General features: G+C 50.8%; 1 protein-coding gene and 2 long non-coding RNA genes across 10 annotated transcripts; 1 reads left to right on the top strand and 2 right to left on the bottom strand.

Annotated features, from left to right (window-relative positions):
• Nucleotides 1-60: 60 nt before the first annotated feature.
• LOC116780837 lies at nt 61-18378 on the bottom strand. Of its 7 annotated transcripts, none has more exons than XR_004354657.1 (6): nt 17556-17706; nt 15601-15667; nt 11693-11795; nt 2067-2133; nt 1753-1941; nt 61-548 (listed from the first exon to the last, which is right to left on the bottom strand). It is a non-coding gene; the product is annotated as an uncharacterized LOC116780837 (long non-coding RNA). The 7 variants fall into 7 exon arrangements; XR_004354656.1 differs by having other exon boundaries at nt 11729-11795; nt 17556-17703; XR_004354655.1 differs by lacking the exon at nt 2067-2133 and having other exon boundaries at nt 11729-11795; nt 17556-17696.
• Nucleotides 3523-11569, bottom strand: LOC116780844. The gene is made up of 2 exons (XR_004354667.1): nt 11533-11569; nt 3523-3943 (listed from the first exon to the last, which is right to left on the bottom strand). It is a non-coding gene; the product is annotated as an uncharacterized LOC116780844 (long non-coding RNA).
• Nucleotides 17968-25991, top strand: TXNL1 (thioredoxin like 1). Of its 2 annotated transcripts, XM_032676196.1 has the most exons (9): nt 17990-18166; nt 19406-19502; nt 19958-20131; nt 21006-21128; nt 21405-21474; nt 21785-21957; nt 22335-22439; nt 23441-23488; nt 24810-25991. In XM_032676196.1, exons 1-8 carry the CDS (start codon nt 18069-18071, stop codon nt 23465-23467), a joined length of 867 nt encoding a protein of 288 aa, XP_032532087.1. In that variant the 5' UTR covers nt 17990-18068; the 3' UTR covers nt 23468-23488; nt 24810-25991. The 2 variants fall into 2 exon arrangements, with proteins under 2 accessions (XP_032532086.1, XP_032532087.1); XM_032676195.1 differs by lacking the exon at nt 23441-23488 and having other exon boundaries at nt 17968-18166.
• The last annotated feature ends 35 nt before the right edge of the window (nt 25992-26026 follow it).

Genomic DNA, 26026 nt, shown 5'->3' with positions numbered 1-26026 from the left:
CGCCGTGCTCGGGGAGGGCGGGAGGTGAACCACGCTGGAAAGGAACGTCTCTCGCTCCTCGAAATCCCGGCTTCCCACAGAGAGAAAACTCTTCCCTCGGAAGTGTCGGCGCCGCCTGTTGTGCCCCTGGGACGCTGGCTCGGCACGGACACGGGGAGCAGCTGGCAACCGCAGCCCCTCTGGCCTGGGCCCAGGACGGCACCCGCAGCGTGGACAGGGTTTGCCCCAGTTCAGAACTGAGCCCCGCGCTGATGCTGCCCAAAACACCCCAAACCCCTTCTGAGGGCCAGCGATGTAATTCCCGGAAAATGAATCTCCTCTTTTATGCTGACGCTGCTGGCACTTGGGAATGCAGGCACCTTGTGTTTGTGGACCAGCACGGGCAGCCATTCCCAGGGCCCACCTCCTAGAGCTGCCACGTGCCCCCCACGTGTGTCCCGCCCACCCCAAATCCCTGCCCTTCCAGCCGGAGGCCGGCAGCCAGCAGCACTGTTGAAGCCGGGGCAATCTTCCCTCAGTGGCCCTAAAGCAAGAGCCCTCGGAGATGCCTGAAAACAAAAGGGTAGCCTTGGAGAAAGTTGGGGTGGATGCAATTCACAGTTTTTCGGGGACCCAACCAGAACTGCAGAGCCCAGGGACAGCTTGAACAGGCGGGTCAGACCCGGGGTGCCCCGAGGGCAGGGATGTGCATCCCTTTCCTCGGGGAAAAGAACTCCCCGGGGCCGCTCCCGAGGCTCCGAAGGGGCAGCGCCTTCCCGCCCGCAGAGACGTCCTCGCCCGTGCTCAGGGGCTGCCTCGCCCCGGGCCGGGAGCGCGTCCGGCCCCCGCCTTCTCCTGGGCCAACACCTGCCTTCTGCCTTTCCACAGTGACAGCGACCCTTACGTGGTCCTGTTCTCTCAGTGTTCACTTTGGGGTATCCGTTCCTGCTGGTTTAGATTCCACAACTCCACTCAGAGTTGGAGATCTGGGGCTGTGCTTCTCTACTTCCAGCAGGTTCCATGAGGACCCAGATATTCCCATCATCCTTTTTACTTACTTTTCAGGTGAATTCTACACAAGCCAGTCCCCCATTCCCTATCCAGGCTGGGAGTGCTCGTGCCCTCGGCGCAGTTGGCTCTGGCTGGGCAGGAACTGAGAGCAGGACACGGGGCAGAGTGGATCAGCTGCCCAGGGAACCTCCAGGACATGAAGCTCCTGGATTCTCATTCCAATCAACGGAACACATTCTGTCTCTGGCAGAAGCCGGGAGCCAAAGCGGATCCCACCTGGCCAGGCTGGATCCACTGGCAGGGAAAACCCCCTGCGCCTGCCAGGGGCTCTGACTCTGGTTGTCCTGCCAGCTCCTGAGCAGTGTCAGGGCCACTGGGAGGGATTCAAAACCTAAACAAACCCCAAATCCTGCAGAGGGAAAAAATCCATAGGAAGAAACATATTGCTGTCATAAAAAACTTCAAAATCTGTTAAAAACTCTATGACGACAATGTAATGGGATTCCCAGGGACCTTATTAGTGCTCTTGGTTCCATTTATGTGTAGTTTTAGCCCCTCAATTAGCAGCCTGTAGAACTTACCCTGGGATTTGGAGGTTGAGCAGGGCTTCCTTTGGATTGACCTTCACTTCTGGCCCCAATTTGTGCAAACACAACTTTGGCCAATGTGGTTAAACACGTGACCTCAGCTCTTCCCTCACAAACATGCCCTCTTTCTTCCCCGGAGGTGAACTCACATGCTGCCCCCAGGCTCTCCACTCACCCCTCAGAGTGACCCCAGAGTGTCCATCCTGTCCCCTGCAGGGCCCTGGGCACACAGGGACGTCCCTTTGCCCACAGGGCCTTTCTCCTGCCCCTCTCCAGCCCGAGGCTCCTCCGCTCGCTCTCTCCGGCCTCGCGTCCCACACCAACCCACAGCCAGCTCAGGCAGGGAAATGACACCAGGCAACAGCTGCAAAGGCACACAGAGGAGAGCTGTCAGCCAAAGGCACAGAAAAGGCAAAGGCTTCAGAAAACATTGCTGCAACCTGACTGCTAATTATTTCCAGTTTCCCAGGGAGAACCCCACGAACTCACAGCCAACAATGTCTGACAGTCCCTGCAGCTGGAGCTCAGCACATGGACAGAGAGGCAATTCCACCACCTGAAAGGGAGAAAAAAGAAGGAAATGATGATTTATTGGTTTTAAAGTTATTTTAAGTTCTTGAAACAGAACAAAGACTTGTTTGGAATTTTGTTGGGTACACAATGAGTGTTGGGCACAGGGCATGTCACTAATCCCGATTTCACTGGGGCTCTCTGGGGCCAGACCAGCTGATCTCCCGAGTTCAATTCCTGCCCAAGGACTGATCCGAGCTCCCCGTTCCCCGGATCGCTCATCCCAACACTCCCAGCACCGTGCCCCGAGCCCTCGTTCCTCTCCCCGCCGGGACTCCCAAACCCTCCCGGCCCTGCCCGGCTCTGGCCCGTGCCCGGGGCACCCTCGGCTTGTGCCCCGCAGTCTCCGCCTGGCGGACACGGCCGGTACTGCAGCCCGACACCGCCGGCGCCGCAAAGGACCCCCCGCGCCCCCCGCGCCCCATCCGCAGCCCCCCTGCCCTCCCTGACACACAGCCCCAAACCCGGCACCTGCCTCACAAAGCGCCCACGGGGCGAGGACTCGCTGCACCCGCGGGGCAAAGCACCCGCTCCAGGGACACCCCAAAATTAGCCCCTCCTGCCCACTGCTCACAACCTCAACCCACCTCCAAACACTCCTTCTCTGCCCACCACATCACCCCGACTTTAACACCCCACATTTTCCAGACCTCTCCACCACTCATCACCTCACTTTGCCTCAATTTACCTCAAAGAAAACACCTTATTTTCTTTCTTTTTATTTTACTTTATTCTATTTTATTTTATTTCTTTTTATTTTATTTCATTTTATTTTATTTCATTTTTGAAATTATTTAATTTTATTTTCCTTTTATTTCATTTCTTTCTTTTAATTTAATTTAATTTTATTTTCATTTTTTCTTTCTTTTTATTTTATTGTATTTTATTTTCATTTTATTTTATTTTATTTTAGTTCTTTTTACTTCCTTTTCATTTTATTTCCTTTCTTTTTTTTGTTTATTTTATTGCATTATTTATTATTTTATTTAATTTTATTTTCCTTTTATTTTCTTTCTTTTTATTTTATTTTAGTTCTTTTTATTCATTCTATTTTCATTTTCATTTTATTTTTTCTTCTTATTTTTGTTTATTTTATTGCATTTTTTATTATTTTATTTTATTTTCCTTTTATTTCACTTTAATTTCATTTCATTTCATTTTCATTTTATTTTCTTTCTTTTTATTTTTATTTTCTTTCATTTTTTATTATTTTATTTAGTTTTACTTTCCTTTTATTTCATTTCTTTTTTTAAATTTCATTTTATTTTATTTTCATTTTATTTTCTTTCATTTTATTTTATTTTATTTTCATTTTCATTTTATTTCATTTCATTTCTTTTTATTTCTTTTTGGTTTATTTTTTCTTTTCCTTTATTTTATTTCCTTCACTTCATTCCCTCCCCGCAGAGAATCAACCTCCTTTTGAAGCCCCAAAACCTGCCCTTCCAGCCCACAACTGCTCACCTCGTTTTTAACACAAGATCTTCATTCTCTCCCCCCACAGATCACCTCACATTTAACCCCCACAGTTTTCTCCACCTGCACACCACTCAGGAACCTCTTTTTAACCTCCAAAGGCTCGTTTTCTACCCTGGAGGTTTTCTCAAGTTTTACCCCCAGAACTTTCCTTACCTGCCCACTCCTGACTGCCTCACTTGAACCCAAAATCTTCCTTCTCTCTGCTACACACTGCCCCAGAGTTTACCCCACATTTTTCCCTCCCTGTCCACTGCTGATTCCCTCAGTTTCCCCTCCAAATAGTCGTTCTCTGCCATGGAAACTCTCTCCTGTCTCACCTCCACAACAAACCCTGGGGGGCTGAGGCTTAAAAGCTCCGTTTAGGGCAGCCAAAAGCTCTCTGGCTGGCACAACTCACTGAATTCACTGGCATATCCTGAAATCTCTTTCCAAGGGCATCCAAACCCACGGGAAGAGGTGCTGAGCACACAGGACTTGGAGGTGCTGCAAGCAGAGCTTCCCTGAACTGCAGGGAATGTCCCCAGGGTGGCTCTGCCATGGAAACTCTCTCCTGTCTCACTCCCACAACTTTCCCTTCCAGCCCACTCCTGATTACCTCTGTTTTAACACAACATTTTCATGCTCTCTGCTACAGGTTGTCCCACATTTATCCTCCAAAATTTCCCTACCTCTCCACATCTGATCACCTCATTTAGATCTAAGTATGTTCAATCTCTACCCTAGAGACTATTGCAAGTTTACTCTCAGAACTTTCCCTGCATGCCCACTGCTGACTGCCCCAGTTCACCTCTCGGTGCTCATTCTCTCCACTACAAATAACATCCAGTTTCACCCCCACTTTTCTCCTTCCTCTACAGAATTGATTTGATCTTTGTTACCCCAAAACTGGGCATTCTCTTCCCGACAAAACCCCTCAGCTCTTCCCTCAGCCACTGGGAGGGATACAAAATCCAAAGAAACCCCAAATCCTACCAAGGGACTCGTCCAAAGGAAGAAAGCCATTATTGTCATAAAAAGCTGTTAAAAATTCCAGGACAGCAATACTGGGATTCCCAGGAACCTTATTAGTGCTCTTGGTTCCATTTTAATGGGTCTTTAGTCCCTCAAGGAGCAGCTTGGAGAACTTACCCTGGGATTTAGGGGCTGAGCAGGGTTTGCTTTGGATTGCCTTGCACCTCTGGCCCCAGCTGGTGCAAACACAACTTGGGCCAATGTGGTTAAACACATTTCCTAAAGAAACAGTTGCTGGATCCCCTAGAAATTACCCCAAGTTTGCAGATAAAAACATCTCCTCTGTCCCCACTGAGTCACCCCAGGTTGTCTTAGATGGGAGCTGCAAGGAGGCTGCACATTCAAAGGCAGAAAGAGAAGATCAGTCAGCAAAAGGCAGAAAGAAGGGGGCAGGTTTCAGAAAACATTTCTGCAATCTAATTCATAACCATTTCCAGTTTCCCAGGGAGAAGAACAGGAACTCACAGCCACCAAGGCCTGACAGTCCCCTGCAGCCAGAGCTCAGCACACACCCAGAGAGGCAATTCCAGCATCTAAAAGGCAAAAAAGAAGAGGTGATTTATTCTGTTTTACAGTTATTTGAAGTTGTTCCAAGCAAAGCAAGCCTTGCGTTGGTTTCAGCTGGGTGAACAGTGAGCGCTGGGCACAGGGCACATCATTAATGCCCAGGGGGATGATGCTTTGTGGGGGAAGAGCAGCTGACTGAGTTCCCCAGTCCAATTCCTGCCCAAGGCCTGACTGGCACAGGACAAACCCTGTGGCAGGCAGTGGTTTTGTCCCCTCTAATGGTCAGTGCCCAGTGTGTCCCTGTGGGCAGTGCCAGGCTGGGGACAGGCACACGCAGCTGGCAGCACTCTCTGCCCCAAGGACACTTCTGGGCTCCTTGGCAAACTCACTCTGACACTTGGTTTGCTCCAAGAGAAAGGGAGGAATTGCTCGTAGCAGTTTGGAGATGAAGTTCTCCCAAAGGGAAGGAAAGAACAAATATTCCTGTCAGAGCCCTTGGGATCTGCTGGGCTGAACTGGTAAGGGCACATTATCTGCAGAGCAAACACAGGACAACCTCAAACACAAAGCCCAGACTGTCAAGTCCAGTCAAGCCCAAGCACCACTGGGACAAAACTCCACTCTCCTCATTCTTTTCAGGGACTGCTCCAATCCAGCTCTGAAGTTGAACAAGCCCCAAACTGTGCCCAGTGCTCTGGAACAACAGGATCTTCCCAGGGACGATGCACTGGAAGCACAGTCCCAGCAAACGCTCCCAGACACACAGAGGCACAGCTGGAGCTTGTGACTGGAGCTGGGAAGGGCTGCAAGGACAACACACCTCCTTTCCTTTCTCTCCTGAAGCCTTTTGGAAACATTGCACTACATCAAGGGCTTCTGCCTCCTTCAAACAGGAGTCCAGTCCTCACATCAACCATGACACGACCACTCAGGGGCCAAAATACCATAAGGGGACTCTTCCCAGCTGGGAGTATCCACTTCTACACCTGTCTCAGCAACATTTTCCTTTACTTAAAAAAAAAGCCATTTCGTTTACTAAACAAACCCAATCCAACACATGGGATAGAGATTTAGGGGACACAAGAGGAAACGAGCAAGGTCTCACCTCCTGAGTGCCCCAGAGCCAGAACTGTGGCTCAGCAGTAATCCCTCCCCACAGCCCCTCCCGCTCCCCCCCAGCCCACACGGCAGCCCCGGGGCAGCCGAGCCCGCAGCTCCAGCCCTGGGACAATTCCTGCGGGTGCCTCCAGCCCAGGGGAGGCTGCGGGGCGGTTCCAAGGGGGTCCCGCTGGCCCGGCTCTGCCCAACAAAGCCGGCTTTAGGCCAGGCCTGGCACTGTGGGGCCGTGGGCACGGGCAGGTTCCGGGAGCTCCCCCTTGGCCACCCCTGGAGCGCTGGGCAGGCGCCCGGCGGGGCCGAGGGTGGAGGGCAGGGAACAGCCGCACACACCTTGGCTGCCTCTGCCCAGCACACACTCCCAGCACCTGCAGCCTTCAGCCAGGGCCCCTGGGCACACACAGCCCTTACCCTGCTCCTCAGGGGCAGCAGCCCCGGGGCTCCATTCTCAGGGAACTTCTCATCCATGACACCTCTGCTCCCACAGGACCCAAACCCACCCCCAGCACAGACAACCCTGGGGACCTCAAGCTGCTCCTTCCCAACCACAACCAAACATCCAGTGCCACCGTCTGTCAGACCCTGCTCCCTCTGCCCTGAGCCACTGCCACCCCTGCATGGAGTCCATATCCACAGACTCACAGTGCCAAGGGCAGAGCTCTCTGCCCACCAAGGACACACCACCCAGCAGGGACATTTCTCTCCTCTCCAACAGACACCTCCACACTCCACATCCAATTCAGGGAACACTGACTCTGCTCCGGGCTGGCAAGCAGAGTGATAACAAACACACTGAAATCATTCCAGCCTCAGCAGTGCCCACGCCTGGCAGAAAGCCCTTGCCACCACCCTCTGGGACTTTTCTTTCCAGCTTGGGAAGGTTTGTCTCAGGCTGCATTTTGTGGCTGTTCAGGGCAGACATCTCGTGGCCAAGCTGGTGCTGCAGCTGCACAGAGCAGAGCTGCCACCAGACAAGGACTGAGCCCCAGGTTTACCTTCCACTGGGAAACCAAACCTCTCTGGGCTGTTTGACAGCTCAGTTCACATGCAGGCAAAGGCTTTTCCCCTCCCAGTAACAGCTCTGGGCAGAAAAGGATTCCTTCAGTCAAGGTGTGTTACCTGTCCTTCCTTCTGAACTCCTTTCTTCTCTTCCTCGAGCTGCAGGAACTGGCTGGCCCTGGGTCTCCGTCAACAGCAGCGCTGGGTGGGTGGGATTCCCAGCCCGAGTTACTCCTGCAAAGGCACATCCAGCCCCGGGTCAGACAGTCAGGGATGTTTCCTGCACCCCAAACACCACGGCCCCAAGCACCAGGAGCCTGCAGATGCTCTGCAGTGCAACCCACAGCCTCACTCAGCCCTACGAGGGACAGCAAAGTGGGGGTTCCTCCTCTGAGAGAGGAGAACTCACAACGGACAGTGCTGGCCCGGCTGACCAGGAGAATCCACCCTGGCTCACTCTGTCCTGGTCAAACCCTGCAAACCCTGGGGGGCTGAGGCGTAAAAGCTCCATTTAGGGCAGCCAAAAGCTCTCTGGCTGGCACAACTCACTGAATTCACTGGCATATCCTGAAATCTCTTTCCAAGGGCATCCAAACCCACGGGAAGAGGTGCTGAGCACGCAGGACTTGGAGGTGCTGCAAGCAGAGCTTCCCTGAACTGCAGGGAAATGTCCCCAGGGTGGCTTTGGGTTGCTGGCCCTGCACACTGTGCTCTCACACCAGCCATCCTTCCTGCCAAGGCCAGGGACAAGGGAAGGGCTCTTGGAGCCTCTCTGGGAACCCCCAGCCCCGCTCCAGGAGCAAGGACACTGGCAGTGCCCACAGCCCTCACCCCAGGCCTGTCCCTCAGGGGATGCTCCTCCTGTGGCCCTTGGGGACATGGGCTGGGCTGGCCTGGGCAGGGCTGGGGTAGCACTCGCACCCCGGGGGCTCAGAGGGCTTTTCCAACCTCGGGATCCCACGGGACACTCGGGCACTGCCCCACCTGCACAGACAGCCACGGGAAGCTCTTACACACAGATCACATTCCATAGAGAATCCAGACAGATCCCACAGTAGGGGTAACACCTACAGGTTCTGCCCTCTTCCACTCTCCTGCAATTCCACTGGCCCACACCACAGGAACAACTGCAGCTGCCACTTCAGTCGGGACCTTGCTGCTGACAGGAGTTATTCCCTGCACAACAAGAGCTGCTGCTTGGACACATTTCCTTTCAGCAATTACAGTGTCAATATCCCCAGTTTTCCATTTCATTTCTGCCTCAACTTTTCTACTCCATCTCTTCCTAGCAGAGGTTTGGGTGAGTTTGGCAAATAGACAAACTGAGGAACCACCCAATGTTTTCCCAGTTTGACCCCTGTCACACCAATCACCTTAACAGTGCCAGCCCTTAATTCTCCCTCTACTGTGTTAAGGACTGAGGAAGTTGGACCTGTGTCTGACCAGGACACGTGCAAACCAAATGCTGGGGACTGGAACACACACCTTGCACTCCTGCAGCTCTCACAGTTATATTCAAGAGAAAACAGCCAATTGTACCATCACTGCTCCTTTCTTAATCCCAATCCCACCCTTCTTTGGCACTTGGAGCACCACTTTTATCACCCAATTACAGCCCATTAGAGAGCTCCATGTCTAGCAGGGACAGGTACCCCTGGGATACTCTCAGCAATGCCTGAATCCATTGCAGGGACCTTGCTTTGAGCTCCCCAGGGCCGGGCACCCCGAGGATCTCCCCGAATAATCCTTTCGGTGCGCGCTGGAGTCCTCGGGGTGCCCCAGCCCGGGGGGCACCAACAGCACTGTCCCTCCAGGGGGCCCAATTTGGTGCCAAGGCTTCAATGCACAGCCCAAAAGGGATTTCAAGAGGCCTTCTTTGGAACCCACCAACGTGGACGGGCAGGAAGCCACAAGAAGGCCTCATTTCTAAAGGCAGGGGGATCTTGCCTGTGTCCCAGAGCGGTCCGGGAATCTGAGGCCCTTCCCGAGAAAATCTCGGTGCCGGCGTGAAGGCCCAGAGATCCCTTGGAGCCACGGGAGAGCAGGCACAGAGTCCCTCCTGGGGGCCAATTCTGCTGCCTGAAATCAGCTCTGCAAAGAAACCTCTCAGACTCAGCTGGTGAGTTTTAGAAGCCAGGCATTCCCACACACTAAGAGATTTTAAGAGTTCACTGACTGAAAAAACATCGAGCTTTTATCGTGGACATCTGACCTCCCACAGACAGCTCCTTTCCCCTCTCAGTACAAAATGATTTCCGTGGCACCATTTCATAGGAAGGGCCCGGGACCCCCAGACTGTGCTTTCCAGAACAGAAAAGAAACAGAGGGAAGGAGCTTTGCAGACGTGTAACACACTCCAGAACAGACCTGACTTTGGGTTCCAATCCAGCACCCAAAAACTCCAGCAGGAGAGCTGGCCCGTGGCCCGTGGGACCCTGAAAGTCCATCTTACCATGGGCTGGAGGCAAATCCCAGTTGGACGAGTCCCTCGTGCCTGCAGATGCCTGGGGATCCTTTCCATCCACCTCCTGCTCTCCCAGCAGGAGAAAGGGGCACCTCAGGTACACGGTGGCACTTGACATCCTGCTGAGAGAGGAGCAAGGAAACCTTGAGCACAAAGCTGGGGAGGAATCTAAAGCTTCCTTTCCTGGGAGCTTTGGGCAGCCTGCGACCAAGGGGGGGAAATTTGCATCTCCTTTGGTGCAGGTGTCGACAGAGGTCAACAGAGCTTTGGCCTTTTTCACACAACTGTGCCCTTTTTGGCTCCCTGGCACCTCCAGTGCCACCAGAACCCCCTTCCTGCACACACAGGTGGCACACACAGGCACCCACACACCTTTTCTCCAGCAAACACGTGGCCAAGATTTCCTCATCCTGGACATCCCAAGGGGAGTATTTTTGCTGGAGAGCACAGCAACCCCCCCTGGCCTTGCAAACTGCCTCCCTGCAAGAAAGGAACCACTTCTCCTGGACATTTCTCCAACACTCAAGGGCTTTGGAAGCTGCTCTCATGGCACCAAACCTGCTTGGGGTCCCTTCCAGCTTTTGGCTCTCCTTGGAGTTAACAGGCACACAATCCATTCCATCCTCCCACAGCCAAACCCATCCTCACTGGCAGGATGGGCCCTGCCCTTACCTGTCCAAGCTCCCGGGCTCGGCACAGCCCTGGGTACAGAGCAGCTCCCCAAGGCAGCTCCCGCCCGGCAGGAAGCACAACTCGCCACACTCCACCAGCCGCTGGGCACTGAACAGAGCTGAGCCCCAGCGAGGGCACAACTGGACAGAAAAGGAGCCAAAAGCATTAATGCAGCACCAAGGAACTCAGTGAGACCGGTCTGTGCCTCCGTCCTTTCCCCGCCGGGACTCCCAAACCCTCCCGGCCCTGCCCGGCTCTGGCCCGTGCCCGGGGCACCCTCGGCTTGTGCCCCGCAGTCTCCGCCTGGCGGACACGGCCGGTACTGCAGCCCCGACACCGCCGGCGCCGCAAAGGACCCCCCGCGCCCCCCGCGCCCCATCCGCAGCCCCCCTGCCCTCCCTGACACACAGCCCCAAACCCGGCACCTGCCTCACAAAGCGCCCACGGGGCGAGGACTCGCTGCACCCGCGGGGCAAAGCACCCGCTCCAGGGACACCCCAAAATTAACCCCTCCTGCCCACTGCTCACAACCTCAACCCACCTCCAAACATTCCTTCTCTGCCCACCACATCACCCCGACTTTAACACCCCACATTTTCCAGACCCCTCCACCACTCATCACCTCAGGTTACCTCAAGGGCTTCATTCCCTCCCTGCAGAGAATCAACCTCCTTTTGAAGCCCCAAAACCTGTCCTTCCAGCCCACAACTGCTCACCTCGTTTTTAACACAAGATCTTCCTTCTCTCCCCCCACAGATCACCTCACATTTAACCCCCACAGTTTTCTCCACCTGCACACCACTCAGGAACTCGTTTTTACCTCCAAAGGCTCGTTTTCTACCCTGGAGGTTTTCTCAAGTTTTACCCCCAGAACTTTCCTTACCTGCCCACTCCTGACTGCCTCACTTGAACCCAAAATCTTCCTTCTCTCTGCTACACACTGCCCCAGAGTTTACCGCACATTTTTCCCTCCCTGTCCACTGCTGATTCCCTCAGTTTCCCCTCCAAATAGTCGTTCTCTGCCACGGGAAGAGGTGCTGAGCACACAGGACTTGGAGGTGCTGCAAGCAGAGCTTCCCTGAACTGCAGGGAATGTCCCCAGGGTGGCTCTGCCATGGAAACTCTCTCCTGTCTCACCCCCACAACTTTCCCTTCCAGCCCACTCCTGATTACCTCTGTTTTAACACAACATTTTCATGCTCTCTGCTACAGATTGCCCCAGAGTTTAATCCCCAAACTTTCCCTACCTCTCCACATCTGATCACCTCATTTAGATCTAAGTATGTTCAATCTCTACCCTATAAACTACCCAGGGAGAACCCCACGAACTCACAACCAACAACGCCTGACAGTCCCTGCAGCCAGAGCTCAGCACACGGACAGAGAGGCAATTCCACCACCTAAAAGGGAAAAAGAAAAAGGAAATGGTGATTTATTTCTTTTATAGATATTTTAAGTTCTTGAAAGAGAACCAACATGCGCTTTGGAATTCTGTCGGGTGAATAACTGGCAGTGGGCACAGGCCAGGTCATTATTCTGATTTCAGTGGTGCTCTCTGGGGCCAGACCAGCTGATCTCCCAAGTTCAATTCCAGCCCAAGGACTGATCTGAGCTCCCCGTTCCCTGCATTGCTCATCCCAACACTCCCAGCAATCTCACCTCAGCCCACAGGCTCTCTGTCCTCAGAGGCAAACACAGCCCGCTGGGACACAGCTCTGGCACCACGTTTCTTCTCACTCCTGCAAAGCCCCAGGGAGATCCAACCCCTCAGACCCTGCATCCCTGGACACCAGGGGAACTGGAGCCCGACCCGGATCCCAGTGCCCTGGACAAGTGTGTTCCCACGAGCACGTGCCTGTGGCTCCATCCAGCCCATCCATCCCTCCCTTCCCCCCAGGGATGTGGCTGGAGCCCCTCACAAAAAAACGACTCATCAGCTCACCCAGATGCTGAGTGAAAGCTTCACCTTTCCACCAATTTGTCCATCAAGGGTCAGGACACAAAGTCTTGCTGTCCTTTACCTCCCCTGGGCAGGCTGCCATCTACACCTTAAATCATGGGGGCCACGTGCTTGCCTTCCCACGGAAAACAATTGTTATTCCCTCTCAGAAAGGCAGCCCCAAAATATTGATTTCCTGTTTATGACTTGAATCGCTCCCCTACTGACTCGCTGAGCTATTACACTCCAAATACACACTCTGTCCCCTACAGTTTACCTCCAATTTTATGCCCAAAATATTCCCAGACACCAGGACGTTCTCTTGCTTCCAAGGCAGGACCGATCATCCCTCCAGGAAAAGGGAAAGAGGCAAGGGTTCATCAAGCCATGCATAACTTAGCAAGTGAGTTTAACAAATACCATCAGGTTTTGTGCCCAGAGGAAATAAAACTCACTGGTTTTAGGAGCTAAAATATCAGGGGAAATTCCTGGCTGGAGAGACTCCCCGGGATCCACGGCTCCCCTGCAGAAGCTCCCAACAAAAAGTGCTCCCAGGAAGCCCCCCGGCAGGGCCGGCCCCTCGTCATCCTCACCGGCCACACCTGGGGCTGCCCCGGCCCTTTGTCACCCTCGCCGCGGCTTCCCCGCCGTCCCCCGGCCCCTCCCGCCCGTCCCGCCCCGCAGCGCCGCTCCCGCTGCCCCCCGAGCCCCGGGAACGAACCCCATCGCCCATCGCCCCCCGCACGGGCCGGGCCCTCCCCGCCAGCCTCGGCTGCGACCCCGCGGGGAAGGGACCCGGACAGCCCAGTATGGATCTCGTCCCGCCCCGGCACCCCTTGGATGGGCACCGCCCCGCCCCACAGGATCCTTTTATGGACATAACCCGCCCTACACAACCCTACATGGGCATCGCCCCGCCCCACAGGATCCTTTTATGGACATAACCCGCCCTACACAACCCTACATGGGCATCGCCCAGCCCCACACACCCCTTTTATGGACATAACCCACCCTACACAACCTTATATGGGAGTAGCCCCGCCCCAAAGGTTCTTTTTATGGGCATCGCCCCGCCCCACAAGCTCTTTTTATGGGCATTGCCCCTCCTTGCCAACTCCCTTTATGGACACAGCCCCACCCCACACCCCTTTTATGGACACAGCCCCACCCCACACCCCTTCTATGGACACAGCCCCACCCCACACCCCTTTTATGGACACAGCCCCACCCCACACCCCTTCTATGGCCCCGTCCCCCCCGAATGTCCGTCACCTCGGTCACCGCCCCACACTCCTCTCACGGTCCCCGCCCCGCCCCTCCCGCTGTCGCTCATCCCGGTCCCGCTCATTCCCGGTGGGAATGCCCCGCCCGTTCCCCGCTCCCGCATTCCCGGCGGGATCGGACGCTCCCGGCCGAGGGCAGCGCTGCGGGGACGGTCGGCGGGGGTTCCAACGTGCCCCGAGCCCTCGTTCCTCTCCCCGCCGGGACTCCCAAACCCTCCCGGCCCTGCCCGGCTCTGGCCCGTGCCCGGGGCACCCTCGGCTTGTGCCCCGCAGTCTCCGCCTGGCGGACACGGCCGGTACTGCAGCCCCGACACCGCCGGCGCCGCAAAGGACCCCCCGCGCCCCCCGCGCCCCATCCGCAGCCCCCCTGCCCTCCCTGACACACAGCCCCAAACCCGGCACCTGCCTCACAAAGCGCCCACGGGGCGAGGACTCGCTGCACCCGCGGGGCAAAGCACCCGCTCCAGGGACACCCCAAAATTAGCCCCTCCTGCCCACTGCTCACAACCTCAACCCACCTCCAAACACTCCTTCTCTGCCCACCACATCACCCCGACTTTAACACCCCACGTTTTCCAGACCTCTCCACCACTCATCACCTCAGTTGACCTCAATTTACCTCAAAGAAAACACCTTATTTTCTTTCTTTTTATTTTATTTTATTCTATTTTATTTCTTTTTATTTTATTTTTTTTCGTTTATTTGAGTTCATTTTGAAATTATTTAATTTTATTTTCCTTTTATTTCGTTTCTTTCTTTTAACTTAATTTTATTTTATTTTTTCTTTCTTTTTATTTTATTTTCATTTTATTTTTTCTTTTTATTTTATTTTATTTCTTTTTATTAATTTTATTTTCATTTTCATTTTATTTTTTCTTCTTATTTTTGTTTATTTTATTGCATTTTTATTATTTTATTTTATTTTCCTTTTACTTCACTTCTTTCTTTAATTTCATTTTATTTCATTTTATTTTCTTTCTTTTAATTTTCCTTTCATTTCTTTTTTTAAGTTTCATTTTATTTTACTGTCATTTTATTTTCTTTCTTTTTATTTTATTTTCATTTTATTTCACTTCATTTTATTTCTTTTTATTTCTTTTAGTTTTATTTTTTCTTTTCCTTTATTTTATTTCCTTCACTTCATTCCCTCCCCGCAGAGAATCAACCTCCTTTTGAAGCCCCAAAACCTGCCCTTCCAGCCCACAACTGCTCACCTCGTTTTTAACACAAGATCTTCCTTCTCTCCCCCACAGATCACCTCACATTTAACCCCCACAGTTTTCTCCACCTGCACACCACTCAGGAACCTCTTTTTTACCTCCAAAGGCTCGTTTTCTACCCTGGAGGTTTTCTCAAGTTTTACCCCCAGAACTTTCCTTACCTGCCCACTCCTGACTGCCTCACTTGAACCCAAAATCTTCCTTCTCTCTGCTACACACTGCCCCAGAGTTTACCGCACATTTTTCCCTCCCTGTCCACTGCTGATTCCCTCAGTTTCCCCTCCAAATAGTCGTTCTCTGCCATGGAAACTCTCTCCTATCTCACCCCCACAACAAACCCTGGGGGGCTGAGGCTTAAAAGCTCCGTTTAGGGCAGCCAAAAGCTCTCTGGCTGGCACAACTCACTGAATTCACTGGCATATCCTGAAATCTCTTTCCAAGGGCATCCAAACCCACGGGAAGAGGTGCTGAGCACACAGGACTTGGAGGTGCTGCAAGCAGAGCTTCCCTGAACTGCAGGGAATGTCCCCAGGGTGGCTCTGCCATGGAAACTCTCTCCTGTCTCACTCCCACAACTTTCCCTTCCAGCCCACTCCTGATTACCTCTGTTTTAACACAACATTTTCATGCTCTCTGCTACAGATTGCCCCAGAGTTTAACCCCCAAACTTTCCCTACCTCTCCACATCTGATCACCTCATTTAGATCTAAGTATGTTCAATCTCTACCCTATAAACTACCCAGGGAGAACCCCACGAACTCACAGCCAACAATGCCTGACAGTCCCTGCAGCCGGAGCTCAGCACACGGACAGAGAGGCAATTCCACCACCTGAAAGGGAAAAAGAAAAAGGAAATGGTGATTTATTTCTTTTATAGATATTTTAAGTTCTTGAAAGAGAACCAACATGTGCTTTGGAATTTTGTCGGGTGAATAACTGGCAGTGGGCACAGGCCAGGTCATTATTCTGATTTCAATGGTGCTCTCTGGGGCCAGGCCAGCTGATCTCCCAAGTTCAATTCCAGCCCAAGGACTGATCTGAGCTCCCCGTTCCCTGCGTTGCTCATCCCAACACTCCCAGCAATCTCACCTCAGCCCACAGGCTCTCTGTCCTCAGAGGCAGTTTTTTTCCCCGATTTTAATAGTCTGGGATCAGTTCCTATTTGAGTAAACCCATTAAACTGATTTTTTAAGTGCAAGATATTAAATACTGAATGCAAGACTCACCTAAACACCTTTATCAAGCCAAGCTGTTTATGTTGAAACCCATAATAATGATTTTTACAGCCAGAAAATCCCCCAAACAGAATAAATCTATGGGAGGAAGAGGTAAAACATAAATCCACCTTTGTCACACCAGAGCAGGGCAACAGCTAAGACCTGCTCTTCCCAAACACTTTTATTGCCATTAAATAAGGAATTAACATTAGGATACGGATGTACACAAAAATAATCTGCTTCCGAAATACTGCAAAATAGCATTGAATAGTATAAACCAGCTATGAATGGGCTCTTTATGCATTTTATAAAAATCTGATTATTCTGAATTTAATTACAAATTACACTTTCTATTTATTACTTGGGCACAGAGAAAAAGGACTAACAGGGGGAAGACAATTAAAACATTTCCCTGGATATGCAGGAGGTTCCAAAGCAAGGCAGAGGACGAGATAATAATAATCTTGGACTCCAAACTGCAGTTAATTGACCCCTTGGAAGCTGCTCCAAGGTTTTCCTGGTGCTTCACGTGATGACACATCAAACCCACAGAGGCTTTTCCTGTTTCAAACTGTCAGGAAGGACAGTTATCCTGAGCAGCTGGATAACCCCAAATCCCACCCCTGGCTGCCAACAGGGCTGGCACAGGAAAGGGAAACAAAACCAGTGAGGCTGCGAGGGCACAACAAACTGGAACTGAAAGGAATTTCAGTCTCCAGAGAGCATTAATTCCCTACAAGCAGCCTCTCCTTAGGTCATGATCCGTTAACAGGGGCAGAGACCCCCATCCATTAAGAACCTGGGGCTTGTTTTGGGGTGAAACTTGCTGAAATCTGGACTCCAATCCTGGGCACCTGGAGAACTGCAGCCCTGGATAACTGGGCACCTGGATACCTGTGTCCCTGGATACCTGGGGCCATGGGCACCTGGAGAACTGTACCCCTGGATAACTGGGCACCTGGATACCTGTACCCCTGGATACCTGGATACCTGGGGCCATGGGCACCTGGAGAACTGTACCCCTGGATACCTGGATACCTGGGGCCATGGGCACCTGGAGAACTGTACCCCTGGATACCTGGGTACCTGGGGCCATGGGCACCTGGAGAACTGTACCCCTGGATAACTGGGCACTCGGATACCTGGAGAACTGTGTCCCTGGGCACTTGGACACCCAGTTCCCCGGGCACTCAGGCTGGGCATCCGAGTACCTGGGTCCTGCATTGCCCGGCTCCCTGGGCACCTGGATACCTGAGTCTCTGTATCCCCGGGCACCTGGATAGCTGGATATCCGTGTCTCCCTGTCCCCGGGCACATGGATAGCTGGATATCCGTGTATCCCTGTCCCCGGGCTCCCACGCGTGCCGTTCCCGGTATCCCCGTGTCCCGGCACTGCCCGGTACCGCAGTGCCCCCGGCGGCCCCCGAAGCATCCCCGCCGGGGGCTCGCCCGGCCGCTCCCGCTGTGCCCGCCCCGTTCTATCCCGCTATCCCGCTCTCACCAGCTCCCTGCTCCTTGTCCCGGAGCCGGGACGCATCGCCGCAAAGCGCGGCCGCCGCGCCTGACGGCAGCCGGGTCACCATGGGAACCGCCGGGCCGCCCTCAGCACTTCCAAGGAGCGGGGAATGGCGGCCGGTGGTATCGCCCGCCCTCTCTGCCCTGCCCCAAGATGGCGGCACCGCCCCTACCCAAAATGGCGGCCGGCAGCATCGCCCGCCCTCTCTGCCCTGCCCCAAGATGGCGGCGCCGCCCCTACCCAAAATGGCGGCCGGCGGCATCGCCCGCCCCTCTCTGCCCTGCCCCAAGATGGCGGCGCTGCCGCCCCGGCACGCCCCAAGATGGCGGCGGCGGGCGGCGGCCGGGCGGAGCGGCGCGGAGCGGCCGCGCCTGCGCCCGTGGCCGTGGCCGTGCCAGCCCAGCGCCAGCGGTGCATGCCGGGCGCCCTGCCCGCCGTGACGCTGCACATCGCACCCGGCGCCGCCACCGGGGCCGCACCGCCACCGGGGCCGCCGCCATGGCGGGCGTGAAGGTGATCGCCAACGACACCGAGTTCCAGCCCGAGCTGAGCGCCGCCGGCTCCCGCCTGGCCGTGGTGAAGTTCACCATGAGGGGGTGAGTGAGGGCGGCCCCGCGCTCCCGCCGCGCTCCGCTGTGCCCGTGTTTGTGTGGGTTATTGCCGTTACCCGGCGCGGGGCCGGCCCGTTTGGGCCCTTGCCGGCACTCTGTACCACACGGATGTAGGCACAGCATCAGCACCGCTTTCCTATTCCTGGGATTAAACCCCCCTTTCCCGCCGAGCCCTTACCCCGCCAGCCCTCGGATCCGGGAGGGGATCGGGCGCTGCGCTGCTTTAAAACCCCAGGGAGCTGCTGTAAGCGGGGCACGGACAGCAATGAAACATCCCAAACTTCTAAAAACATCTTCTGCCCTCGCCAAAGTTCGCTCTGTCCTCGCGCTGTTTGCCCAGGAAAGGCAGAGATTCTCCCCCTCCTCGGCAGGGCTTTGAGGTACAACCGCGGTGAGATCTGGATGAATTCGTGACCAAAGAAACCTCAGCGATTGAATTATTCTCGTTAATCTGTGAATGGTGATAATCTCGGGGGGTTTGGGGCTTCAGAGCGCACCTCGTTATTGTCCAGTTGCTGCTGCTGAATTCTGGGGGTTTTTTTTAGCTAATTTTCTACTTTTTTTTTGGGGGGGTGTTGATTTTAATTTCTTCTTTCCCAGTGAGAATATCCCTTTGCAGGAATAGTTGCAGTTGGACACTTCCCACACTTTTGCTGGCACAGAATAATTAAAAATGACATATTTTCAGCCAAGGTGATGTAGTTAAATCAGCAGAAAACAGGGCCATGTTAATAACAATGTTAATAACCAGTTATTCCCGTAAATTAATATGGGGATAGCCGGTTACAGGTGTAAATGAGGTTTATTGTTGTAAGAATTTTATGATCCCTGAAGCTTTGATACATTATCACCATTAAATATTTAAGTCATATGTAAGTGCTGTTTTTCCATGGGATGTGATGCGGAGTAACGATACGATTTTTCTATTAACAGTGGGGTTTTTTCTGCTTTTGCCCTCCTTTATATCACTTCATTGAGCAGTTAAAAATGCTGCAGTTAAGTTGCAGATATGAGTTAGTTTAATTAATAGGTGAAGCCACTCACGTGACATGGAAGCTGGGAATTAACTCCTCATCCTTAATTGTATCAGCAGCTGGCAGCCAGGTAGGGAGGTTATTTTTGCACCAGGATATTGGGAAGAGCAGGAATGTGCTGATTCCGTTTGGGGCAGGCATTTAAAAAAGAAAATAAAAGTGGAATTAAGTGGAAGTGTTGTTTTCACAGATGTGGCCCTTGCTTAAGGATAGCTCCAGCCTTCAATGCCCTGAGTAACAAATACCCCCAGGCAACGTTTTTGGAAGTGGATGTGCATCAATGCCAGGTTAGTATGAAAAAAAACCACTTTCGGTTGGAAGACAAAGAGCAGAGAATGGGGAATTTGAAGGCAAACCCTTCAGGCTTGATGCTAAAAGGGGTGTCCTTTGGCTGTTGCCATGTTTGGGGCATCGCAAATAACCCTAATATGAAATTCTCCCAAATCAGGAGAACAAACCCCCTATTTAGCAAAGTTTTCTTGCAGTGCCCACTCTGCTGCCCTTCATTTGAGCAGTGTACAGAGAGGTTATCAGTTCCTGCTGCCTGTATTATTAAGATAATACTTTAAATATAGAATCTAGCACCAGTGGGAGTTAAAAGGAGTCTTTCCAGCCGAATATTGGTGTAATTATTGAGGGGGAAAAAGCAAAAACGCGATAAATCAATATTAGGAGTGGGACCAGTGGTGATTGACTTAAGGGTCATTCAGACAATGAATGGGGACTGGTTTCTGCCTCCCAGGGCACAGCTGCCACCAACAACATCTCAGCAACCCCCACGTTCCTGTTCTTCCGGAACAAAGTGCGGATCGACCAATATCAGGGAGCAGATGCTGTGGGTTTGGAGGACAAAATCAAACAGCACCTGGAGAACGACCCTGGGAACAGCGAGGACACAGACATCCCCAAAGGATACGTGTGTATCTCCTGGGGGTTTTGTTGGAATGCCTGGAGACCAAAAAAAATCTTCGTTTTTTAAACACACTCCAAGTCAAATAATAGGATTTTAGGCAAAGCTGCCTCAGAAAACCACTTATCTGGGCTTCCTTTTCCGGAAAAAAAATTAAATATTGACAAGCGCACATTTAATAAGCATGAAAGGTTTTTCCTGCTTTTCTCACCCATCCCAACCTGTCTTCCTCCAAACGTTTCTTTAAAAGTGTAAAAATGTGTCATATTTTATTTTTCTAATGTTTGCCAAAGGGCACGGTAGTAAAAGTGTTCACTTTAGGTTTCTTGTTGCCCGTCAAAGAAGAACAAAGATGACAAGGGTATAAAATATATAAAATAAAAAAGATGGCACAGGAACAGCTGGAAAAGGTGATGTGCCTGCCCTGAGTGGCACACAGGAATCCCTTCCTGCTGACTGATAATTAATCAACAATTAATTACTGATATCTTAATAGTTTATTGATAATCAAATTATTGATAATTAATCAGTAACACCCCCTTTTAAATGGCTTGGAGCTTGGAGAGCTGGGAACATAGGACTGATTTGGGGTGGTTTTTAATTAAATCGATTCTAACTCCAGGCTGATGTTTGTGTGTGACTTGTGGTCTTGTTTAGCAAAAATATATTTGGAAGTTCTCCCTGTGCCAAGTTTCTGGTTCTCGGGATGGCAGGTGGTTCCAGGGATGCAGGATTTAAGGGATAAATCCCACCTGAGCAGTGTGATACCCGTGTTTTGTGTTTGTCACACCTCCTGTCACCAACCCCTGCGCCGTGTGTGACTTCCCCGAGCCCGTGGAGCCTCGTCCCGCTCTCAGTGTGCTCTTGCCTCTGTTCCCAGATGGATCTGCTGCCCTTCATCAACAAGGCTGGGTGTGAGTGTCTCAACGAGAGCGACGAGCACGGCTTCGAGAACTGCCTGCGCAAGGACCCCTCCTACCTGGAGTCCGACTGCGACGAGCAGGTGCAGCACGGGGGGCACACACAGGCACGGGGGGCACACAGGGGCACAGGGTCCAGGGTTATCCTGGGGTTGCTGCAGGGGGATGCAGAAGAATCAGGATACAAAGCGAAAAAGTTCCAGTCAGAAAAGTGTTCGCTGATATTTAAAGGGAATGTGGGAGGTAACCACAGAGTTTTACTCCAAAGCTCCCTTATCCCTCTTTCGTGTGCTAAGTTGGTTTTTAAGTGAAGAAAACAGTGTTTAATACTGGAGTTTTTGTTCTGTTTCCCTCCACAGCTACTTATCACTGTAGCTTTTAGTCAGCCTGTCAAGCTTTACTCTATGAAACTTCAGGGGCCAGACAACGGTGAGTGAAGGGTCTGGGTGTTGGATGGGGTGCAGATATAAGGAATTGTAATACTTTTATGTGCAAGTATAATTACTATAGTTATATACACAAATATAAGTGTTTCTTAATGTTTGATACACAAATAAAAGTATTAATATTTGATGCACTGCAGAGAGACTCTTGGATTTAATCCGAGGTGAGAGCAACTGAGAGATGAACCTTTTTGATAGTTTATAGTTTACATCATGAAAACACGTAAAATTCATAATTAGATGTGATTTTGGGATGTAACACCCAAATGGAATCCCACCCCTCTCTTTTAACCCAGGGCAAGGGCCAAAATACATCAAGATCTTCATCAACCTGCCGCGGTCGATGGATTTCGAGGAGGCGGAGCGCAGCGAGCCCACCCAGGCCCTGGAGCTGGGCCCCGAGGACATCAGGGAGGATGGGATCATCCAGCTCCGCTACGTCAAATTCCAGAACGTCAACAGTGTCACTGTGAGTGCCCTGCCCTGAGGGCACCTGGAGGGGAAACCCCCCGGGTAACTCGGGGCTGCACAAACATTCCAGTGGATGCTGAGCTGGGACTTCTTAGAATCTGCTTTGGCTTCCTCATTGTGGCCTCGGGAGGGGGGAAGTGGAAGCTGGGAAAATCCCAGCTGGGTGGGGGTTTAACAAACTACCAGGAAGACACCAGCATTCTATATATAATTACTTAAATTAGGAGGACAGGAGCTCCTCTGAGTGTTAGAGATCTTTATAATTGGGACAAAAGTGTTGATTTGGTTAATTTTCTCGAGCACCTCATGTTTTATGTATTAAGTGAGAGATGGAGAGTTTAACTCCATTTGTTTTTGGCTTTCTTTCCTGTTCAGTTGTTTGTCCAGTCCAATCATGGTGATGAAGAGACAACACGAATCACATATTTCACATTTATTGGCACTCCAGTGCAAGCCACGAACATGAACGACTTCAAACGAGTGAGTCCTGTTCCTAAACCCACTTTTTACAAGGTTTTGGTCACCAACTTTGTAAGAATGTATAGGTGAAAATTTGAGGGGCTGGCAAGTTCTAAACACTGACAGCAATGTTATTTTTTAACAGCTGAGACTTATATCTTGGTTTTGGGACTCCCTTTTTTGAACCTTTTAACGTAAAGAGTCTTATTTTAAAATCAACTGCTTTAAAAATTAGCAGCCTTTGTAAAATGCTGTTGCAAACTCCTGGGGAGGTGACCAGTAACACTGAGAGCACCACAACTGATGTTACAAATAACCTTTCATCTCAGAAGGTTAAAGCACTAACAGCAACGTGGCACCTACTTAATTTATAACACCAAAATTTGACCTTAACATAAAACTGAATTTCTTTGCAGGTAATAAGTTAATAAATAGGTTTAACAGGCTTTGCTGCCTTTCACTGCGGCTCAAAGTCATTAAAAAGTTGTTCTAATGGACTAAAATTAACTTAATTCAGATTGCAGACCTTCCCTGTTCTTCTCAAACTACAAATCTTGGTGATCTTCTCATATTTTTTGGTTTCTGTGGCTTTTGAAATTTGAAAGGAGACAATGTCTGTGGACACAGTACTCCTGGAGTTGTGCTGGGCAGGTCAGGATGGGAGCGAAGTGCTCTCAAATAGAGGAGCAGGGCTGGATGAGGAACTGGCTGATGTGTCCCAGTCGGATCCTCATCAACACTACCTGTAACATTCCTATTTTCCTTCCCGAAGGTAGAATTTGAGGAGGAGGGAAGTCTTCAGAGTGGTGGAAAAGAGGGACACCAAGGAAAAAATTGCTGTTTAAGCCCATGGAGAGTAGTGGGAAGAGCCACAGATAAATCCTGACAGGGTGGGGGATATGTTTTGCCCCCTCTGGAGTAAATTCCTTGGTTCTCCTCAGACCTGCCTGTTTGCACTGAACGTTTTTACACCTTTTGCTGCTGCTTTGGTTCTTGTAACGCTCCTTCTGTTTGTTTTCCAGCTTAACTCCCCATTCCCAAAGAACTAAAAGGGCAGAAGAAATTAAAAAGTAATGATGGGATCGGTGTGGCCTCGCACTCCTTCCCTCCCTCCCTCTGCTCAGCTCCTGCCCTTCCCACAGTCCCAGCACCTTCTGCACTCCCGACTCACCAGCTCAGCTTCTCCCTCCTCTCCCTGCTCCAAATCATTCCTTAAACACTTCACTTGCCCCGTTTTTACCCTGAACGTGCCATTTTAAGGTCACACCAAAGAGTCCTTTCCCAGCTGAATTTTGTGGGGCTGGTGGAGATGCTCTGCCAAGACTCCTTTGTAATATCTTAATGGAAAGGAAGGAAAATGGAATCAAACCCACCTACCTGGGGGTTTAATAAACATTTCCTGTGGGATTGTGGGGTGGGATGGGCAGAAAACAGGTGAGGTTTGAGCTGAGATGCCAAAATATCCATATCCATGTGCTGGGTTTTCCAGATAATTCACATGGGCCACTTGTCCCTCTCTGCCTCTGACTGGTATCCAACTTTTTTTTGGTATTCCATACTTCCTAACACCTAATCCCTAATCTTTTAACTCTGGTTTTCCTTTTTCTTTTCCTGATTTCTTTGCCTAATCTGTGTGTGGACACAGTTTGGAAGCACAGCGGGGATAAATTTTGCTCTGTGACAAGTTTAACTGTATTTTTTTAACTGGATTAATTATCTGATTTTGTTCTTCTTCCCCCACATTGCCAGGTTGGAATTTTCCTGCCTTTGAGCATTAGGTTGAATTTCCAGTTGGAAATGCTCCTGATTAGGGATTCCTTGAGGTGAAAGTGGGAGAGAATTCCTCCCTGTTGCAGTTTGACAAGGAATTAAAAAAGGGAAGGAGCAGGAAAAATGCTTCCAGTGGGTCCATGGATTCAGGACTGAGGGGGTTTGGGCTTTTTTTGGAATATCTGTGAATTCCTGGATTATTGTACGGGTTTGAGCTGCATTATAAGGTCAGTATTTCTGGGGAAGCCCATGGAAAGGATGCCAAGGAAAGGAGCAACCTCAAACTGAGCATCCAGGGGTTTTTTTCCCACTTGACTTTTTTATGGAGTGTGTTAAGGTGTAATGCTTGACGTGTGACCTGGATTTTGGAGTGTTCTCTGGCAGTTCCCGTCTCCTAACTCCTCCCAAAATAGCCTTGCTGTGTTCAACACTAAACAGAAGGGTTTGTGTGTGTTTCCCATCCCTCCTAACCCCGGGAAGGGATTCCCATCCCTCCAGGTGCTCCCGTAACGCTCCTGGGTTCCCTCGCTGGGAATTGAGTTGCACTTGGATTTACCGGAACCAAAAGAGTCCTGCCCAGGAGCTGTGAAACATTATTCCTGTTTTTTTCCCCTCTTCCAGGTAGTTGGCAAAAAAGGAGAGAGCCACTAGGAAGCAAAGCCACTGGAAGGCCTTATCCCAGTCCAAGATTCCCCCTTTTCTCTCTGACTCCTGGATAATTGCTTGACCATAACCAGAGACTGTCAGTTTGATTTACTGCCATTTCCAATAAATCATTGCTTTGAGCTGGAGTGTGTTTCTGGTGTCCTCCTCCTCCTCCATGGATTTGTAAGTAAAATTCCTGATTTTTGCTGAGTTGAATTTTGTAATTCCAACAGTTGTGGCTCTTTTATTCCATTGAAACTTCCTGACTCCACTGAAAAGCTCCACAGAAAATGTGTGCTCAGAGTTTCTGATGTCAAATACAAGAGAAACCTGAGTTACTCTGGATCATTATTGCCACTAAATAGAGATAATTCTTGGATAGGAGGAACTTCACCTGTTTAATTCCCATTTCCCTACCAAATCAGAGCAGAGGAAGCAGATTTAAAATCTTGGCTTCCAAGGAATTCCTGAGTCTTCCAAAAGTGGGTTTTTAAATTAGAAATTCCTGCCCTTGTTTCCCAGGCAGGCTGGGATTTAGATGTTGTTCCTGATTTATTTTATTGGATGTTTTCCCTCTCTCTGGATCTCAATAAGGAAATATTTATTACAAATATTAATTTTCCATCTTAATTGGAATTTTTTTATTACTTAGGGCATACTTCCAAGAAAACTTACCAAACTAATGTTAATAAATCAGGCATCGATCAGCACCATATCCATAGAATTCTCTGAATTCCCAGGAAAACTTACTAAGTGTTTAATTGCCATAATTAATCTCTTTGTTCAGTTAAATTTACTGCATTTTTAATTACACAAATCCCATTAAAACTTAAATCCTGGCCTAATTGCTGTTCCTTGGGCACAGTGGGGTGGTTCTCTTCTGCCTTGGCACATTTGGATGTTCATCCCAAGTGAATTTCCTGTTAAAACAGAGATATTTCTTTTTCCAAAGAAAACTGGGAATTCTCTATAAAACCTAATTTTCTGAGAGGCACTGGTTTGTTCCCACTCTCACTGCATATTCCAGGATCCTCGTGGAGCTGTGTTAGTCAATGGCATGTGATGACAGCTTGACTCCTCTCCTAATTCCTCACTCTTTTGTTTCGAGGGATGTAAGACGTGGAATTGTAAATAGAAATAAACCATTTTTAATACGAATAACTTCCCGTTCCTGACTTTGTGCACTCATCCCC

The sequence above is a fragment of the Chiroxiphia lanceolata genome, chromosome Z, assembly GCF_009829145.1.
Source record: "Chiroxiphia lanceolata isolate bChiLan1 chromosome Z, bChiLan1.pri, whole genome shotgun sequence".
Taxonomy (NCBI): domain Eukaryota; kingdom Metazoa; phylum Chordata; class Aves; order Passeriformes; family Pipridae; genus Chiroxiphia; species Chiroxiphia lanceolata.
Note: the sequence above shows the minus strand (reverse complement) of the source record. Positions and strands in the feature narration are given on the sequence as shown.